A 20,897-nucleotide genomic window follows, 5' to 3' on the forward strand; every position below is an offset into this window, starting at 1 on the left:
AATAAAAAATTTAATATTATTATTGTATATGTTCTTTAAAAGAAAAATGAAAAAGAAACTTAATTTTAGTTAAATTTATTTTAAAAGTTAGTTTAATAGAATAAAAAAAAACATAATATAAATGATAAATATAATTAAAAATGAATATAATATATAAAAATATTCATAATAATAATATAAAAACTTTTATATATAATTATATTAAATTATTTATTAATAAAAAAAAAAAAATTGTATCCTTAATATTATCTTTATTTCAGATTTAAATATAATTTAAAAAAATATTTTTTTTTAAATAAAATATTTTGAAATTTTTCTTTTTTTATATTATTCTTATTCTAATGTAAAAATAATTATTATAATTTTTATTAATACTTATAAAATATTTTAAAAATAAAAAAAATTAAAATTTATTATATTTATCATTTCATTATTAAAAAGTTTTTAATATATATATATTATTAGATATTTTACTTAAAAATTCTTTTTTTTAATAAGATAAAAAGATTTATTTTTATATATTTTTGATTTATTTTACAATATTTTTTATTCCAACATTTTTAAAATATAATTTATATATCGATTTATTTTCTTAATTTCAGGGTGAAAAATAAAATCTTAATTGAAATAAATCGATATTATTCGCGAAATTTTTTTAATATTATAGAAAGAAGGAAAGAAAAAAATTTAATAAAAACTAAAATTTAAATAAGCAAATAAACATGTCTTTGATATGATTTAACAAAATAATAAGAAATGTAAATTAATAATTAAAAACGATATCTATTTATATAAAACTTATTGAAATTTAAATTATAAATATACTATATCTATAAAAATTTATTTATTATATTTAAATAAAATTAAATATGAAAACAATTTATATCCAATGAAAATAAAAAAACATATAGATATTAAGCATCTATTAATATCCACTAAAAGAGGTGTCTTATATTTTTTTAAAAAAGCGAATAAATCAATTGCATAGAAAACTCTTTAATATCAATTTAATTCATAAACTGGCTAATAAATAAAGGATTATTATGCTTTTTTATCAACTAAAGTGGAGTTTTAATAATTTTGGGATTCAAAATGAAAACCTAAGCAAACAGTTTCTGGTTTAAAAAAAAGTCCAGAATTAATAATTTGATTCGGAAAAATGATTCACATTTATTTAGATAATAATTATATATTTCTGTAAAAGAAAATGAATTTCAATTGATTTATTTTCCAATAAGAAGTTAATAATATAAGTAATTTATAATACAGGATTTGAATTTGATAAAAATAAAAAGGAAAACTAAAGAACCGATTACATAAATAGTCTTTCAATATAGATCTATTCAATTAAAATATCAATATTAATATAATTTATTACTAATAAAGTCAATATAAGATTATATTATATGGAATAAGAAGAAGAAATAATCTAAAAAGCTATAGAACCAGTTGTTTTATCAAAAATAAATTACTTTATCTTTACCAAACATTTTACAAATATATGATTAAGTAGTAAACGAAAAGAAAAACATTAATAACTTTTTTAAGGAAAAAATGAATATACAGGCCGAAGAAGTCGACTAATATATTTATGATTACAATAATAAATATTAAATAGTCATTAATGATTATAAGATTAAAAAAAGTAAAAATAATAATTATTATTTTAAATAAAAAAAGAAATTAAAATATATAATATGAACTAAATTTAAATAAAATTATTCTTAGGAAAAAAAAAAATTAATAAATAAATGAAATATTGATAAATTTTACAGTTTATAATTAAATTAATAATAAAATATATATTATATTAATGTTTTGATTAAATATATAATAAAAAAAATATATATTTATTTTTTGATAAAACAAATATATATTTTTAATATATATATATAAAAATATAAATATATAATTATATATTATTATTTTTTATAATATATAAATAAAAAGATAATATATTTATTTAAAAAAAAATTATATATATTAATATATATATCTCAGAAAATAAAAAAAAAAAACAACAATAAAAACATTAATTTATATTAAATGAATATTTAAATTTTTTATTTCTTTTCACAATATATGAACTAAATTTTATGAAATAACCCACATAACAATAAAAACCATTAAATCTCCAAACATTCCTGTATAAAAAATATCAGATAATCCCAAAAAATATTCCTTTGTATTATACTTAACTTTTGTCAATAAAATAAATGAAATTATAAAAAACATTAATAAATATATTATAATCCCAGAAAAACCATTAAAACCTAATAAACCTGTTAATAAACCTGAATTTAATGCTCCATATGTCCTAAGTTATTTCATATGAGTCATATTAAATGCTAATCTTTAATCATTTATAGAAAAAGCTAATTTCTCATTTTCTAATATTTCGTTCTCCCTTTATTATGCAGTTTTTGTTGTATTAGAGTTTTAAGATTAGCTTTAACTACTGCTTACTAAAGTTGCTGCTGGTATAACTCTTTTTGGTGGCATTTTTATTTTTTGCTTAATTTTTTTTTTTAAATTTAATTAATACTTTAAGTATATCTTTTTAATATAACAAAAATATTAAGAATAATATATTTTTTAAAAAAATAAAATAAAAAAATATAAAAACTAAATTATTATATTTATATTTTTATTTAAATTAAATTTTAAAGTATATTAAACTCTATTTTTTTTATATTTATAAGTAAATATATGCATTTTTATTATAATATAAAAACTTATAACTTTATATATATAAAATTTTGTATGTTTTTATATTTAATAATAATTAAATAAATGTAATAATTTTATATTTATTTATTATATAAATAAAATTACTTGAATTATATATTATATAATAAAAAATTATATATTGTTTTATATATTTTAATTTATTTTTATTTTTTCTTATGTATGTATTGATAATGATAACTAATAAAACATTTAATAAAATCAAAATAAATTTATTAAGTTATTTAGAACAATAAAAAAGCTATAAATATTTTTCTAATAAGGAAAATTCATGAAAATATAAATTAATAACTAAACAAACAATATTAGAAAATGAAAAATAATAGCAAAACAATTAACCCGTAATATCCACATATAAGTTTAAAATAATATTTATGAAATAAATGCGAATTTATTTAATTATTATTTTTAAAATCTATATAGAAATATATATTTTGGAATAAAAGATAAGTATTATTTTTACAAAAGTCAATTTTTAATATAATTATATTATTTTCTAACATTAATAATATATTTATTTTATCGATTTTTTATATGGGGATATTTTTATGATCATTTGTAAAAAATTTTATTTATTTTTTGTTTCTTTTCTCTTTTTATAATTTCAAGATAATATTCAGTACTTTAGTATTGTTAAAATTAATTTTTCAAAAAGCTTATTTTAAATTGCTATATTTATTATATTATTGAAATTATATTCATTAACATTTTTTATAATAGCAAATATTTTATTTCTCTAAATATTTTTTATATATTAAATGTATATTCACTTATTTTAATTTTCGATTCTTTGAAACACAGATATGTCAAATTAATAATTTAACTACAAAAAAAATAAGAATATATTTACTTTTATAATTAAAATATGATTAATATATATAATGTTAGTTTTATTTAATAAATAGTTAATATTTTTATATATTTATAATAGTATTTATTTTAGTTCTCATTATATATTATTATATTAAAGGGAAAACAGATAAATATTAAAATATTTAAATAAAAATTTAATTTAATTTTATGATTATTTATTTATTTTTTTAAAAAAAAAAAACTAAAAAGATTAATTTCTATTTATTTCTCTGTATTATGTTTCTATTTTATTATAGGCGTTTTCAATATAATTATAAATAGTTAATTAAAAGTTTAATAAAATTAATTAAATAAAAAAATCATATAATATAACAACCTTTCATTAAAAATATATAAAAAGCAATATAATAAACATTAAAATTTAAATAGATAATGAAAAAAAAGGAAAGGAATATGAAATTCTATAAAATTTTTCCGTTTTCTCTGCTCCATAATCCACAAGATTATGTAATAATGGAAAATCGCTATGGAGTTAAAATATAAAAAAAATATATTTTTGTTAATAATAAATATATTATTATGAAATGACTGGATATATTTATTTATATAGAAAATAATTACAAAAAAAAGTGAAAATAATTAGATAAGATAAATTGAAATTTCATAAGGTATTTAGCAGCAATCAAATAAATATAAAAATCACAAATAAATAAAAAATTAATAGGAAAAAAATATTTCTAAATCAGTATTTTTATAAATAATAATGCTATATTAGAGCTAAAATAATAGTTATATATTATTTAAAATGAAAATTTAAAAAATATTAATAAGATCAATACTTTGTATTTTGAAAGTATTAAAAAGAATAAAATATATTAAAAAATTGAGAAAAATAGATGTTTTATGTAACCAATTGATAATAAATTAGTGAAATTTTAAGACTTTATGTAAAAAAAGGCCTTTGTTTTAAATAATTAATACTGAAAATAGTAATATCAAAATTAAAAAAGTTATTTTATGATTGGTTTAATACCAATTAATAATAAAATGATTATTTTTTTGTTTTAATTATTATAATAAAAGTTAATTAAATTTAAAATTTATAAAAATATATATTATTAAAAAATAAATAAAAAGAGAATTTATATTTTTTTAATAAAAATTAATTTCCAAAAAATTAGTTTATAATAAATCTTAAATTTTAAATAATTATTTATTTTATAATTTTATTATAAAATAATTTTAGTTTTATGAAATATTTTTAAAAAATTTAGCAAGAACTTTTTAGTATTTTCAATTAAAAAAATATTATTATTATTTCATTTTTTTTTTTTTCATAAATTTAATTTATTTATTTTTTTCATAAAAATAAACAATAACATTTTTATTTTATATTAAAAATTATTAACGTTTATTTAAAATTTCAATATTAATACTAAAATTAAAAGAATAATTATTGTTAGCTATTTTTTCATGTTTAAAAGTGATAGATTAAAAACCAAAAAAGCAAATTAATTAAAATTAATAAAAATAAAATAAAAAAAAAACTTAAAAAAAAAAAAAATACTAAACATCAAAAAAACAAAAAAAAACAAAACAAAACAAAAAATCAAAAAAAAAAAGTAAAAATGCAAATAGATACTCAACAAATTTAAACTCCCTAAGGTTTTTATAAATACAATATATATATAATAAAAAAGCCAAAAAAGAATAAAAATCGACTAAAAGTGGAAGGACTATCATTCGAAATACCTATTACTTTAAAGATAATCTAGTAAAAAAAAAAAACACATAATATATATATATATATATATATATATATATATACATGTATAATTTACAATAAATAATCTTTTTATATGATTATATTTTATATGTGTTTGTATGTCAAATAATTTCATTTAAAATAGGAAATAAGAACAAGGCTTGGGTAAAATAATGTTGAAGAAAAATAAAGTAATGTTTTTCGAGGAAACAAAAAAAGCTTTTAACTGGAACAAATAAAGAAAGATGATTTAAAGTAAAACAATGAAAATGAGATAAATTTATAGTAAAAAACACCTGAATAGATCGAATAAGGTAATATATTACAAAAAAATAAAATAATAATAGTTTATAATAGAATTGAATGTATATATAATTTAAAATAATTTTTTTTTTTTTTTTTTCTTAAAAAAAAAAATATTTAAATTATTCAAAAATAAAATAGAATTGATAGAAAATAATTAATAAAATAATGTCAAAAATTAAAACAAAGGTGGATATTAAATAAGAAAAAATAGATAAAAGCCAGTAAAAAATAAAAAATAAAAAAAAATTATATATATTATTTAAAGAAATATACATAAGAATTTTATACTGATATTGCTCCTTAATAGAAACAAAATAATTTATTAAATAAAATCAAAGGAAGTTAGAAAAAAAAATCCGAAGAAATTATTTTAAATCCGCTGTCCCCAAATTAAAATTAAACAAAATTTAGTTTAAAAAAAAACAAATTAAAAAATAAAAAAAAACATTAAAAGGAAAACACTAAAAAATAAAAAAAGAATAATCCTTATGTATATAAATAATTTATTTATATATATATATATTTATTTTTTACAAATAATCTTTATTTATATTTTCAATTTTATTAAAAAAGTGCGGATTATTAAATATATTTTTAAAAACAGCTTAAGAATTCGAATAAAATAAAGTATTTTTTTATTAATTTTATATATATTATTATTATATATTTAAATAGTATCCAAAAGAAAATATAGAGCATTTTGATAAAGAATTTAATAATGAAACTTAAAGCAATGAAATTTAAAATAATTTAAAAACTTAAACAAGCTCATAAACAAATTTATTAAAAAAGCAAAAGTAAAATGAAAATATTAATAATAATTTTAGATTTAAATAAAAACATATAGAAAGTAAAATAATAAAAATTAAGAAAGAGTTGCAAATTAAAATAGCTTGTTATAAAATCATATTAATAAATAAGATAATTAAAATATTTTAATTTTAAAAAGTAAAAATAATAAAAAAGATATAAAAAGATATATCTATTTTTTTAAAAAAAAAATATAAATAAAAAAAAAGTAGATTCATAAAAAGATTCCGATAGTAAAACTGAATTAATTTAAAATTATCAAATTGAAAATTAAAAGTTAGATTTCATAAAGGAAGTTCAAAAATAAAATGATTGTTATACATTATTTCTTTCAAATTTACCTCCAAGTATTTTTTGATTTGTTTGTTAAATTATTTTATATTTATTTAATTTATCTTTTTTTTTTTTTTAAACAAAAAAAATATAAAAAAAAAACAAAAAAAGTTAAATTGATATAATGCTAACATAATAATTAAGAAAACAAAATTTAATAAAATATTGAAAATATAAATTCTTAATAAAATAATAATACTGATTTCTAAAATAAAAACAATAATATTATAAGTCTTTATAATATTAAAAATAACAATGAAAACAATTATATGAAAAAATAAATAAATATTGAAAACTTATAAGAAAAATGTAATGAAATAAAGAAGATTAGATAAAAATATGATTTATCAATAATTTCTTAAAGATTCTGATAAAAGGAAATTCTTTTATTATAATTTTTAATAAACTAAAATATTAATAATATATATATATAATATATAAATTATATGTTTTTAAAAATAAAAATTAATTTTTTATAAAGATAATATATTTTTCTACATGTATCAATAGATTTTTTTTTAAAAAAAAAATACACAACAAATAAATACAAAAATAAATAATAAATTAAATAATATATTTATTTAAATTTTATTTTATTTTATTTTAATTAATTAGTTATAATAAAAAAAAAAAAATATATGTAAGATAATATATATTAAAAATAAAATAGAAATAAAAATAAAATTAAAAATAAAAAAAAAATTAAAAAAAAAAAAAATGAGTATGAGTTAAATTAATAATACAGCTCTTAGAACTAATAAATCTTAAACAAATTTTTATATAAATAAACACCGTCAAAACAATACTATACCCCATCCTAAAACTTCATATAGACTAATAAGAGCTATAGACAAAAAAAGCAACATTGAAAATCCTCTTCATCACCGTGCAAATGCTTTCGAAAGTGAATATTAAATAAAGTATTTAAAAGACAAAACAATTCCTAATTTCCATAAAAGTAATACTTATAAAAACACAGACAATTAATCTATCTAATTACGATAAAATACAGAAGAAAATAATTTAAAAGTTAAAAGTATACTACACTAACATAATGGCTAAAAAGTTAATAATTATTTTGAAGAAATAAATAATACTTAATAAAATTCAAAATAATAATAATTATATTCGCAACAATAATAATAAGAATAATAATAACATTAACAATCTAAATCTAAATACTAAGAATGTAAACTTAAATAAAAACAGATGGAATCTACTGTTTCAAATTTCATAAGTTTAAATGAATAATATTACAGGCATATTTAAGGTTAATTTTAAATATATAATAAAATTTTAATAATGTATTTATATATATAAAAAGGTCTTTGTTGGTGTTATATATGTACATGCGGTAAACATTTGTGTAATTTCGCCAAAATCTCTCATTTATAATAGCCATTTAAATAAACTCCTGCCTAATCCATTTACACACACGATTATGACCCCAAAAAGACACTCTAGAACATAAAATTCAACCCAAAAATATATGATGATTAACACGGAAACCCTTAACATCTTGATATTTTAACCATAAATAGGGCTGATTACACAAAGCCTACCAAAGAATCTTACGGAAACAGCCAAAGCTGTAAACCCCCATATATACTTGATAATGATCCTTAATCTTTAGGAAGATCATAATACAAAAGAGACTATTTGGGATGGGGAACTTCCTATATACCAATAAAAGGATCCCATTAGAAAACTACTATTGATGGTTTGCCTTTTAATGGAAGTACGAGTTATAATAGAAATTATAAAGGACTATAAGGCCCAAAGGCAGAGCCTGCTGGTAATAATTATACATAGACTTGTAAAGGGGGAATTCCTTTCTAGGGTTTATCTACTAGCTAGTAGTTTTATTAAGGAATTAAACCAAATGATAAAGCTTTAGTGTATAAATAAAAAGGAGAGCTTTTTACAGGAGCACCCACTTTTTAGGGATAGTTTAAAACGCTGTTTTAGAACGACTATATTGGATATAATAAAAATTGTCCAGTTATTGAATTGAGATTACAAAGGTAAATGGAATAAAACGCATAATGATTTTTATTTTAATATGTTTAAGTGTTATTATATTATTTATTTTAAAAAAATAATATATATATATATATATATATATATATATATATATATATATATATATATATATATATTTATATTTATTTATTTTATAATTAAAAAAAAATAACAATTTTTTTTTTTTTTTTTTTTTTTTTTTAATATATATATTATTTATAGTTTTATTAAATTTTTGTAAAAAAAATTAAGGATAAACCAATTAAAAATATCTTAAAAAGTATATTTCATTTAAAATTTATAATTTTTTTTTTAATATTAAAGAAAAATAATAATATTTTTTTTATGACAAGATTTCATTTCATATATATTTACGAAATTTATATTTTTTTATATTATCTCTTACGTTTAATTAAAAAAATATTTTTTACTTTAGTTATAATTAAATATATTAATATAATAGAATTAAAATTATTTTATATATGTTGTTTTTTATTTATATTTTTGTTCAAAAATTGATATTATGTAATGTAATATTTTAAACTTTTTAGTAAATTTAATAAACTTTGATATATATTTTCTTAAGAATACTAAAAAATGCATTGTTTTATTAAATTTCAATATATAAATCATAAAATTATTTATATTAAAATGAAAAATGGCGAAAAATAAAAAAAAAAAAAAATAGAAAATAAAAAAAAAAAAATAGATAAAAAAAAAAAATATATTAATTAAAAAAAATAAAATATGTAAGTAATTTTTAAGTATTCTTTTATTTTTCGTTACCTTTAAAAATATGTAATTTATTAAAAAACGTAAGCGTGTATATTAAGTATTATTTTTTTTAAAAATAAAAATAAAATGAAAAATAAAAATAAATATATATAATAAAAAAAAAAATTAAAAATAAAAAAGAAAAAAAAAAAAAAAAATAAAAAAAATTAAAAATTAGAAATAGATTAAAAAAAAAAAAAAAAAAAAAGGCTAAAAAAAATTATCATTTTTATTCTTTATGTATAATTCTCCATTATCCAAAGTTTTAGTCTTTTTTAATTTTTTATCTGATTCTATGAAATATTATTAAACAATTTTTCCAGTATCTTCTAAACATTTTTTAACAATTTTAGCTGTAACATTCTTAAATTTATAATAAAAAAATAAAAACAAAATTTATATAAATTAATATATATTTTTATATATTCTAAATATAATTATCTATATATACAGTAGAATGCTCCATTGAAGGACTTGAATTAACTTCTAGAAGCCAAACATTATAATTTTCATCAACCATAAAATCATATCCGTAAATTTCAAATGAATTTTTTCGATTAATCATTGTATCTTTGCAACTTTTTATAGAGTTAATTACAATATTTTGCATTTATTTTTTTATTTTTTCATTATAGAAATCCCTCCCATTTTCTTGTTTCTTATAAAAAAATTAATAATTTTTATTTTTTTAAAAAAAGTTTTTTTAAATACTTTTATATATTCTATAAAATCGTCTAAACACATCATAGTTTCATTTACTTTTTCTTAAAATCCTTCAGCCTACTTAGAAATGCAATTATTTGCTAAATGAACAAATTTATTTTCTAAATTATCTGCTGTATAATCTTCAAAACATAATCTAATATAGCATTCATCATAAAAAAATATTTATAAAGGATTCCATTCACTTACTAAAGCCCATTATCTAATATCAAACTTATAATATATATATGTATATATTATAAAATTATGTTACATTTATAAATAATATTAATTTAAAAATAAAAAATTACATATATTTAATTTATACTTTTTTTTTATTTATGGTTAAAGGATTTTCCATATACTTCTAAGCTACCCAATTAACATTTTTTCCAATAACGTAATTAAGAAGTGGTTCTAGTTATTAAAAAGTTCGAATGCCTCTTCCTCTGGAAAGTCCAGCAGGTTTGACAATCCACATATTTTTATTGTTTAGTTGTGTTTATATATCGTAATTTTTCAGATTTTCTAGTTATTTATGACATTCTTCAAGTATATTTTCTTAAGTAATTCCTAATTCTTCTTATATTTTTTAAAATATTTTAAAACAAAGGTCTTAATTTTTTCTTATATAAACATAATCGCATTAATAATTTATAATTTTCCATTCTTCGGCAGAAATAATAGGAACTTAATTATTTTTCTAATTTAATTAATATAAAAAAATGATTAATTTATATTATTAATATATGTAATAATAATATAAAAAATAATAATAAATAAATATATAAATATATAATATATATATATTAATATATATATATGTATATATATATACAATTTCATTTATTTTTTAAAGAATTGATTTAGTTTTTTTAATTAAAGAATAAACAGCAACTAACACCTATATTAACTAAAATTAATTAAATTCAGTTTAACTATTTTTATTTTCTTAAACAAATTATTTAACCACGCTTTCGGCGTGAGAAAACTTAAATTCTTCCACAAAGTCTTCAAATTCCTATACATCTCCTAAATCAAAGCATCTTGGGTAGAAAACATCAAAGTCTATATTTTCGGATTGAATTAAATTTCTTAAATTCTTCGCAAGACCATTTTTCGATGTTAAATTGAAGTTTTTTTCGAAATGATTCGTTATTTATTAATCTAATAATTATACATGGTCCACATCTTTCATTTTTGTTACCCATTTTAAATCAAAAATTAAGCTTTCCTAATTCTCGTTTTCTATCCATCCTTCGGAATTCAAATAATTTCTTAAGTCCTAATATTGCCCTAAAATTATATATACTTTTTAATTTGGAGGATATCCCCTTATTTTTTTCCAATTTGCAATTATTTCTGGGGATATTAACTCTTTCCTTTAATTATTAGTATTTGCTTGCTATTATTTTTCCTGTTCTCGATCGTTCTCGTCTTCCAAATCGTTATATTCGGCATCATTTTGTTAATTTTCCCTTATTTATTACATTATAAATCTAAAATCAAAGCCCAAAGTTTTCATAAATCGAGAGCGTGTGAAATCTATTTTCTCTTTATATTTATATTTTGCTTTTGTATTTACTATTTTTATTAATTTATTTATTATTTCATCATTATTATTATTATTTTTTGAATTTACCTTTATTTTATTATTTAATTTTTTTTTTTAATTTTACACTATCATAATAAATAACTTTAGAATAAAAATCTTTAGTGTTTTTCATGTCTTTTAAAAACTCATAATATTATAATTTTTTTCCTAAAGTAGATATTAATGTACTTTATTTATATCGAAAATACAACTGAATCTTTTAAATTTCATTTTTATTTATTTTCTATTTGTTTTTTTCTAAATAAGTATTAAAATTAGCTTTCTTTATAATATAGTTTTCCTTTTAATTCCTTAAAATTAAATTCTTTTCGATTAAATTATCATTTATATTTATTTAATTATATAATTCTTATATAGGAGGTAAAATCTATTTATTATTTGGCGAAAAATTGCTTATTTCTTTAAACTATATATTTTAATATGATTGTTTTTTTTTTTCTTCATATTCTTTTTTCGAATTTGATATTATTTTTTATGTTACTTGCTTTTATATTTTCTAATCTTATTTATTTTAATCAATATAACTAAGTTCTTTTATATATTTTTATTCTTTTTTTTTTATTATTATTATTAGTAAACTTCTAATAATATATAAATATTTATATATACCAATTCGTTTAGTTAATATCGATTTTGACTTTTATTAGATTTAAATTGGTTTTACTAATAAATTATTAAATTAGTTGTTTTAAAATAATTAATTTCCATTTAATTAAATATGAAGTGTATTTTATTGCATTTGTTAACTTTATATATATAATTTAGTATTTATAATAATAATTTTTTAAATTTATTTAGTATATATATATATATTATATATAATATAATATTTTTTTTTAAATTTTAATTTTTTTTGTTTTTTGTTTTTTTTTTTCAATTTTAATTAATAATAAAATACGTTTTAATATATAAATTTTTCCTTACTTTTTTTTTTTTTTTTTAAATTTATTAAACTTGAAATGGTATAATTACAATTAATATAATATTTTAAAGAAAAAAATGTATTTAAATATTATTTTATAAATTAACAATATATTCATTTATCTTTATTTATTACACTCATAATCATTTCTTTTTTATAAAACTCTAAATTTATATTTGTTAATTATCTCATGTCTTTTACACTTTTAGCTAATTTCTTTAAAATATAATCACTGAAATTTTAACAACGACTATTCATATATTTTTATATTTATAAAAAATAAATTTAAATATTATATAGATTTACTAAAAATCTAAATTTAAAGTATTTAGTTAATTTAAACATTATAAACTTTAAATCAACTTATCTAAACCTTTATTTTGAAAATTTTCATTCGCATAAAAGTCTAGATTTAATTCTTATATTTATTAAACACATTTTAAACTATCAGCTAATTTTATTAATCCTATATCAGTAAAATTTTTAGTATAACTAATTTTATTTATGTTTTTATTAATATAATAAAAATTTAATAATAAACCTAAATTTTAATCTCAAAATTTTTAATTATTAACAATTACTTATAGCTGAAGCTAACATAATAATATTATTATCACTAAAATTAGTATTTAATCTATTAATATATTTTATATTTTTTAAACTTAAAATATTATTTTACTAAAAATTAAGTTTTAAAGTATTTAAATTAGTAAATTTTTTTAACTAAATTATTATTTTTTCTAATCCTTAATCAGTAAAGTTTTTATTATAACTAAAAATTAAAATTTAAAAATAAAATTTTATATTTAATATTTACTAAAAATTTAATCTAAAATGAGTAATTTATTAATGTTTTTAAAAAGCTTTTGCTAGACATTCTAATCCTTTATCTGTAAAATTTTTATTATAACTTTTTATTATTATTATTATTTTTATATTTAAATATTATATTTATATATATACTAAAAATCTAGATTAAACTTTACTAAATTTTTAATATCTTATATTCCTTCTGATAAATATTCTAGGGATAAATCAGTAAATATTTTATTATAACTTTTTTTTCGATTTAAATATTTATATATAAAAAAATATTTTGTTTTTTACTAAAAATCAAAGCTTATATTTTCAATTTATTAATTTTTCTTAAAAAAATTTTAAATTATTAAAAAAAGATTGTCGGTAAAATTTTTATTTTATCTATTATTTTTTAAAAAATAGAAAATAAAAATAGTATACTACCTGCAATTTAAAATAATTTCATTTATTTATGTAATTTCACTTAATTTTAAAATAAAACATCATCATTACAATTTGCTGAACTTTATTTTTATTTTAAAAAAAATATTTTTTAAAAAAATAAAAAACCTAGACCATTCAAAAATAAAACAAGAATTATTACTATATATACTTTTTATTTTTCTATCATCATCAGAATTATATGAATTTAAAGTAAAGTTTGTATATTCATCTTTATAAATATATAAAAATCATAAAAAATAAAATCAAAAAATACGTTCTGTTACTTCTTAACTAGTATAAGTTTCAGCTGATTTTACTTTTTCAATATCTTAAATAATAAAATAAATAACATATATATATATATATATATATATATATATATATATATATATATACTATTATTTTTCTGCTTGAAAAATGTAACAGATTATTTAATAATTTATGTATTCCCATACAATTTTATATAGGATTATTGATAGGATTATATAAAAATTGCTTAAAAAAAGAATGTTTGTATCCTGTTTTTTGTGAATTTTATATACTTTTCATAGAATGAATTTTGGGTAATATAATTTAATTTTTTTCTGCAAATTCAATTAATTATTTTAAATGAATTTCTGCTGTCAAACGCAAATTTGGGTTTTTTTAAATCATTATTTTTCCCAATTAAAAAATATAATTATCTTCGTCAAATCCTAAATTTTAAGGAACTTATCCGTTTATAAAATGAGTATAATAATAATTATATAATCGAGATTCTATATTTTCATAATCAAATTTTTAATGATTACTTAACATTAAAAATATTATCCCTATTGAAAATAAATCAGCCTATTAATTATATTTTTAATTTTTTAAATAAATCATATATATGTATATTTAAAAAATAAAAATATTAACTGATTATTTATAAGACTTATTATGTACTTCTGGTGCAATAAAACAAGGAGTACCTGCCTTTTATATTATTTTTTTAATAATTCATATATAATTTAATTAATTTTACAAAAGAAGATAAGCAGTTTCCATTAAATTCTCTTGTTAATCCGAAATCAGCTTTATTATATTATATATATATATATATATATATTTGTTATTTTTTTTTTTTACATATTTTAACATTTCCATCTTTAAATAATATATTGGAAGCTTTAAGATCTCTATGTATCATATTTTATTAATGAATAAAATTAATTCCATCTAAAATATTAATTGCAATTTTTACCATCATGTCTAATCTTAATACTTTATTTTGGTTTTTTAATTTTTTAAACAAATCATTTAACGATTCTTTAATGTATATTATTTATTTTATTTTTAATTAAAGAATAAATATACCTTCACATAGTTCTGTTTCTATAAAATAAAATTTCTTATTTCCTTTTATTACCTATTTTGAAGAAATAAACTCAACTACACATTCTGATTTGCATTTTTATAAATTATGAGCTTCTTTTTAGAAAACTTTTATTTATGTTTCTACTCTAGGGTCTGCCTTTAATATTTTCAAAGCAACTTTTCTTAATATATTATTGTTAAAAGCTTTCAAAACTAATCCAAATGCGCCTTCACCTAAATATTAAATATCCTCATATTTATCTTCTAGTAAAATTTCAATTATTATTTATAATAGGTCAAGGTCAAATACTTGCTGATTTTTAATCTATTAAACAATCTATTAGGATAATTTATTTATAAATTCTTCAGTTTGTGATTTTGTAAAAAAATAAAAAAAATGCTTGATAATTTCCATAAATATTTTATTTATTTAAATTTTTGCTTTTTTTTAAATAAGTTAAAATTAAAAAAAATACGTAAGATTTTTTTTTAATTTATAAATATAACACGATAATTAAAATTTTATATGAATAAAAAAATAAATTAAAATTATTTTTATTTAATTTTTATGTTATAAATAGAAGCTTATCTTATGAATTTTAATAAAAAATAAATATAATATATATTGTATATAAAAAATATATATATATATATATTTATATATATATATATATAAAATTTTTATACATATTTTTCAATTTTTTACTTTTTTATATTTTTTTTTTTGAAAATTTTATTTAAAATATATATATAAACTAGAAAATTTAATTTTTTATATTTTTAAAATAAATACATATTTAACTAATTTTCTATATTAATATAATTTTTATTTCTTTAAATAAAAATAAAATATAATATCAACTTAAATCCATAATTTTTTTTTTATTTTTTTAATTTTTAATTTATTATTATATTAATATTTAATTATTTCTTTATAACTAATTATTTTTTTCATTTTCTTATAATTAAACTAATTCTCATATAATTTTTATTGAAATATTTATATATTTTAAATTAATATATAAATTATTTTAATTAAAGTTTTTACATTAGATTATTATATATTAATAATAATTGATATTATTTCAATTTTATATATATATTTATATATATAATTTTATTTTATCATATTATATTCTTTTTTTATATTATTAATTTTTTTTATTTTAATGAAATATTATTATTTTATTATTGTTATTTTAAACTCATTTATTTTATTAAGTTAATTTTATTAAATATTTTAAACTATTTTTTATTTTTATATTCTATACTTTTTTTTTTTTTTTCCTTTAAATTTTTTTATTTTAATTTCAATGATATTACTATTATTTTTAACTAATATTTTCTTTATTATCTTATCTTAATTTAAATATTCCTTTTTCTTTTTAATTATTTTAACTTTTAATAATTTTATTTATCTTTTAAATTTAAATTTTTATTATTTGTATTATAAAAATATAAAAACAACAATTACTATTCTGAAATTTATATATTCTTTTTACTTGACAAAGACTTCACTATTCGGTTTTCAATAAAATATATTTTAAATAAGCTAATAGTTTCGAGGTAATTTTTAGATTCTATTAATTAACCACATTGGCTTTATAATTATTTTTAAGTAAATTTTATTTTTAATCAACCATTTAAATAAAAAGTTAATCGAATATATATTTTTAAATCAAATTTATTTATATCATGGCAACCTAATCTAATTTTTAAAAGTTTTTTATTTATTTTACTGAAATGAATCTAGGAACGTTTCCCTTTTTATCTAGAAATCTTAAAAAAATTATAAAAATATTATTAAACATCACCTAAAAGGATATTAGTTTTTTTTTTAAACTTACTTAAATTGTTATTTTTATTTTATTAAGATACAAGAGAAAAAATATTTTATTTTTATTTTTTACAAATATATGTCTAAAGTGAATTTTTTATAAAAAAATAATAAAGAAACATATAATAATAAAATAGAATAAAAATAAAATATTATAAATAATAATAATAATAAATTTTTTGGATAAAACTAAAGAATAAAAGCAAGCAATCAAATTTAAAGCAATATTTCACAAAAAGAGTTAACTTAAAAAAACGGAATTATTACTTTTAATAATAATAAAAGCCAAATAAATTTATAAGAAAAACAAAAATAATTAATCTAGATAATAATTCATTCGAAAATCTTTAACTTAATTGATAATAATCAATTTATTTAATAAAGTAAAAGCTATTAGAATTTAAAATTAAAAAAAAAAAGGAATAAAGTTTACCTGATTATTTTTTTTTTTTCTTAAAAAGACAATAATTTAAAATTAATAATAAATTAAGAAATTTAATAATATATATTTTAAAAGGCTGTTATGCCAGAGAATAAATAATTATCAGAATAAAAATTTAATTTTTTATATTTAATTTTAAAAGAGTTTATAATGTATGATGAAAGATAAAAATAAATTTATTTAATATAAAAAACCCAAAAGAAGGAGATTATATATTAAAAATAACTGATTGCTTTTAAAATATTTAAAGCTGTGTAAATTATGGGCTATTTTTTATTAAGTGTAATAGTAAAAATTCATTAGATTCTTTTATTTTTTTTAAGTCATAAAAATCAAAACAATTTAAAAAAACTTAATTGAAAAAAATCAATATTTAGAATTTTTTAACTCTTTTACATAAAATATTTATTTTAAAAAAAAATAATTGTTATTTCTTTATTTTTTTAAAAGCGAAAAAAATAAATTAAAAATAAAAATTGTATTACATATTTGAATTATTCCCAAAAATATTTCCTATTACTCATCAAGTAACTCATACTTTATTAAATTTATTTAAATAATTTAGTTTAAATTAAAAGATTAATTTTTAGGTCAATTAAATAATTAAAGAAAAAGTATAATTATTAAATAGTTAAATAAATATCATTTTTTTATATCGAATTAATAATTAACGCATAGTGCAAAGGAATATAATAAAAATAAGTATTTTTAAAAATAAATAAAATAAAAACTATAAACTAATTATTAAAAAAAAAACACAATAAAATATAATAATAAATTATATATTATTTAATTATATATGTCAAAAAAAATATTTAAAAAAGAATAAGCATAGAGATATAAATAAAATATATAGACATAAAAAGGAAAAAAGGACTTTTATATCTGAAAATTATTTATTTTCATTGTTTTATAATAATTTCAACTTAATAATAAAAAAGATTTTAATTAACCGCGGCATATAAAGAAAAAAATACTAAAGAAAGTCTCAAATATTAACTGAATAATTAAATTATTATATATCCAATATTAAACATAAATAAAAATATAAAAATTACTTTATCTAATTATATTACTATCATTATAAAAGAGTATTTTCATATTATTAAAAAAACATGTATTTTATAAATATATATATAATATATATATATATATATATATATATATATATATATATATATATATATATATATATATATTTACTTTAACTTATTTTATTATTATTTTTTAAATTGATTTGCCATTACTTATTATTTAAAATTAATTTTAATATCAATTGAACATAATAATATTCTAAAAATTGAAATATCATTACTTCTGCCTCTATCTGAAATTATAGATAAATATGTAATCTTGTATTTGTGCAGGGATATACAGAATAAAATATTTTTAATTGTTTTTCTTGTATTATTGTTTTTATATTGTAATAATTAAATAAAATTGTTTTAAAAATCATATAAGATCTTATTAATTTATTCATTCTTTTTAGAATATCTGTTAATTTATTAAAACAAAAATTTTCATTTAAAATATATATAATGTATTAATATATTAAAATATCAAAAAAGTTTATAAATAAAAAAAAATTAGATAATATTTATTTGTAAAATAAATTTAAATGAGTAGTAAATAAAATGCTTATATAGATTTATAATATAAAATATTAGAAATTAAATTAAAAAAAAATATAAATATATTTACAAATAAAAAAATAATAAATTTAATGAAAAATTAATTATAATATTTTATATCTAAAAGTTTAAATTTAAATTAAAAATAAATAAAAAAAAAATTATAAATATATATAAATATATATAAATATATAAATATATAAATATATTAATATATTTATTTTCAATTTTAATCAAAATTTTCCATTTCTTAAACCTAATTATTAGTTATTTTATTTTTTATATGTTTATTAATATTAATTTTTCCTTATGCAAATTAATTAAATATTTATTCTATTGTAGCTTGTTTCAAAGAATATTCAGATATTTTTAATTATTCTTTATTTTTTTCAAAACAACCAAAAATTTTACCAATACTTATTATTGATTCTATTCTAAATCTAAAAAAATCTTCGAGATGTTCTATAACTTCAATATTTCCAAATTCCTAATATTTTAAATAAAAAAAAGAAAGAAAATAATAATTAAATTAACCTTTTCTAAAAATTTCTTGATTTAAATTCCTTATTTTTCAAAATATATAAATTCATATAGATTTTCAAAAGTAATACCTTTTTAACTATTTAATTCCTATTATTTATAATTATTAATTTATTTTAAATTAAATTAAATTAAATTAAATTAAATTAAATTAAATTAAATTAAAATATTTTATTAAATTAAATATTTTTATATATTTTATCTTAATTTAATTTTATAAAATTTTACTTTATAAATAACAGATCCTGATTGATCTTCAGAAATCAAATATTATAAATCCATAGCATTCAATTTACTTAAAATATTGGGTAAATCATTAATTAATATTTTATCATTTTATTATAATCCTGTTTTTTAACATAAAGAGCTTTTATGCTCAACTGAAGGCTTTTTAATTTTAACTTCTACTTCATATCCTTTACCAAACTTATGCTTAATTTATTAAATAGTACCTAAACATTTTAATTATCCATCTACTTAAATAGCCATTTTAGAAGATAATTGCTCAGCTTCTTCCATTGAATGAGTTGTTAAGATAATGGAAGAATGTTTATTTACAGTAGATATTCTTTTAATTACTTTCCACATAAATTATCTAGCAGCAGGGTCCATTCCAGTAGAAGGTTCATCTAAAAATATAATTGAAGGGTTTCCAATCATAGCAATAGCTACAGATAATTTTCTCTTGTTTCCTCCAGAAAAAGTACCAGCGCAATATCCTTCGAATTTAAGTAAGTCCATTTCTTCTAATTTTTTTTAAACTAACTCTGCTCTTATAGATTTAGGAATACCTTTAATAGATGCATATAAGTTCAAATGCTCCCTTGCTGTAAGATTTTCTAATAAAGCATCAAATTAAGGACAATATCCTATATTCATTCTAGCCTATTCTAATTATGTCTAAACTGAATATCCTGCTATATGACATTCTCCACTTGTAGGTTGTATTTCTCCTGATAAAATTTAAAAGTAGTAGTTTTCCCAGCACCATTAACTCCCAATAAAGTAAAAACTTCTCCTTATTTAATTCCAAAAGAGACTTTATCAACTGCAACCT

At 14.9% G+C, this 20,897-nt stretch overlaps 4 protein-coding genes across 4 annotated transcripts, besides 45 other annotated features; 2 read left to right on the forward strand and 2 right to left on the reverse strand. All coding sequences in view use genetic code 6, as the record gives it.

Annotated features, from left to right (window-relative positions):
• The first annotated feature begins 144 nt into the window (after positions 1 to 144).
• Positions 145 to 211: a microsatellite.
• A 294-nt stretch (positions 212 to 505) lies between these two features.
• Positions 506 to 547: a microsatellite.
• Positions 548 to 1,781: 1,234 nt separating this feature from the next.
• Positions 1,782 to 1,862: a microsatellite.
• Positions 1,863 to 1,881: 19 nt separating this feature from the next.
• Positions 1,882 to 1,912: a microsatellite.
• Positions 1,913 to 4,877: 2,965 nt separating this feature from the next.
• Positions 4,878 to 4,928: a microsatellite.
• Positions 4,929 to 5,087: 159 nt separating this feature from the next.
• Positions 5,088 to 5,190: a microsatellite.
• Positions 5,094 to 5,183: a microsatellite.
• Positions 5,113 to 5,183: a microsatellite.
• IMG5_105030 (hypothetical protein) lies at positions 5,190 to 6,063 on the forward strand (the record flags this gene model as incomplete). Its single annotated transcript, XM_004035092.1, has 3 exons — positions 5,190 to 5,335; positions 5,472 to 5,640; positions 5,771 to 6,063. The coding sequence occupies 3 exons, from the start codon at positions 5,190 to 5,192 to the stop codon at positions 5,774 to 5,776; spliced, it is 321 nt and encodes a 106-aa protein (XP_004035140.1). The 3' UTR covers positions 5,777 to 6,063.
• Positions 5,356 to 5,388: a microsatellite.
• Positions 6,064 to 6,118: 55 nt separating the features above from the next.
• Positions 6,119 to 6,185: a microsatellite.
• A 733-nt stretch (positions 6,186 to 6,918) lies between these two features.
• Positions 6,919 to 6,969: a microsatellite.
• Positions 6,970 to 7,214: 245 nt separating this feature from the next.
• Positions 7,215 to 7,260: a microsatellite.
• Positions 7,261 to 7,431: 171 nt separating this feature from the next.
• Positions 7,432 to 7,494: a microsatellite.
• Positions 7,434 to 7,494: a microsatellite.
• Positions 7,495 to 7,940: 446 nt separating this feature from the next.
• Positions 7,941 to 8,824, forward strand: IMG5_105040 (hypothetical protein; the record flags this gene model as incomplete). The annotated part of the gene is made up of 3 exons (XM_004035093.1): positions 7,941 to 8,045; positions 8,100 to 8,141; positions 8,174 to 8,824. The coding sequence occupies exons 1-3, from the start codon at positions 8,019 to 8,021 to the stop codon at positions 8,822 to 8,824; spliced, it is 720 nt and encodes a 239-aa protein (XP_004035141.1). The 5' UTR covers positions 7,941 to 8,018.
• A 52-nt stretch (positions 8,825 to 8,876) lies between these two features.
• Positions 8,877 to 8,940: a microsatellite.
• A 32-nt stretch (positions 8,941 to 8,972) lies between these two features.
• Positions 8,973 to 8,999: a microsatellite.
• A 154-nt stretch (positions 9,000 to 9,153) lies between these two features.
• IMG5_105050 (tubulin-tyrosine ligase family protein, putative) lies at positions 9,154 to 11,765 on the reverse strand (the record flags this gene model as incomplete). The annotated part of the gene is made up of 4 exons (XM_004035094.1): positions 9,154 to 9,198; positions 10,023 to 10,229; positions 10,283 to 10,507; positions 10,602 to 11,765. The coding sequence occupies 4 exons, from the start codon at positions 11,763 to 11,765 to the stop codon at positions 9,154 to 9,156; spliced, it is 1,641 nt and encodes a 546-aa protein (XP_004035142.1).
• Positions 9,462 to 9,520: a microsatellite.
• Positions 9,463 to 9,520: a microsatellite.
• Positions 9,469 to 9,545: a microsatellite.
• Positions 9,470 to 9,545: a microsatellite.
• Positions 9,643 to 9,735: a microsatellite.
• Positions 9,643 to 9,777: a microsatellite.
• Positions 9,644 to 9,736: a microsatellite.
• Positions 9,644 to 9,776: a microsatellite.
• Positions 9,687 to 9,779: a microsatellite.
• Positions 11,014 to 11,094: a microsatellite.
• Positions 11,017 to 11,097: a microsatellite.
• Positions 11,030 to 11,090: a microsatellite.
• Positions 11,048 to 11,110: a microsatellite.
• Positions 11,057 to 11,110: a microsatellite.
• Positions 11,766 to 11,818: 53 nt separating the features above from the next.
• Positions 11,819 to 11,864: a microsatellite.
• An 822-nt stretch (positions 11,865 to 12,686) lies between these two features.
• Positions 12,687 to 12,719: a microsatellite.
• A 1,683-nt stretch (positions 12,720 to 14,402) lies between these two features.
• Positions 14,403 to 14,447: a microsatellite.
• A 1,541-nt stretch (positions 14,448 to 15,988) lies between these two features.
• Positions 15,989 to 16,053: a microsatellite.
• Positions 16,004 to 16,065: a microsatellite.
• A 412-nt stretch (positions 16,066 to 16,477) lies between these two features.
• Positions 16,478 to 16,511: a microsatellite.
• Positions 16,491 to 16,555: a microsatellite.
• Positions 16,493 to 16,553: a microsatellite.
• A 793-nt stretch (positions 16,556 to 17,348) lies between the features above and the next one.
• Positions 17,349 to 17,397: a microsatellite.
• A 1,395-nt stretch (positions 17,398 to 18,792) lies between these two features.
• Positions 18,793 to 18,868: a microsatellite.
• Positions 18,869 to 19,348: 480 nt separating this feature from the next.
• Positions 19,349 to 19,401: a microsatellite.
• A 61-nt stretch (positions 19,402 to 19,462) lies between these two features.
• Positions 19,463 to 19,517: a microsatellite.
• Positions 19,470 to 19,517: a microsatellite.
• A 6-nt stretch (positions 19,518 to 19,523) lies between these two features.
• IMG5_105060 (hypothetical protein) lies at positions 19,524 to 20,805 on the reverse strand (the record flags this gene model as incomplete). The annotated part of the gene is made up of 3 exons (XM_004035095.1): positions 20,069 to 20,805; positions 19,835 to 19,930; positions 19,524 to 19,787 (listed from the first exon to the last, which is right to left on the reverse strand). The coding sequence occupies exons 1-3, from the start codon at positions 20,717 to 20,719 to the stop codon at positions 19,524 to 19,526; spliced, it is 1,011 nt and encodes a 336-aa protein (XP_004035143.1). The 5' UTR covers positions 20,720 to 20,805.
• Positions 19,957 to 20,006: a microsatellite.
• Positions 19,996 to 20,030: a microsatellite.
• Positions 20,806 to 20,897: the final 92 nt, after the last annotated feature.

Source organism: Ichthyophthirius multifiliis (genome assembly GCF_000220395.1).
Source record: "Ichthyophthirius multifiliis unplaced genomic scaffold scaff_1120509250871, whole genome shotgun sequence".
Classification (NCBI taxonomy): domain Eukaryota; phylum Ciliophora; class Oligohymenophorea; order Hymenostomatida; genus Ichthyophthirius; species Ichthyophthirius multifiliis.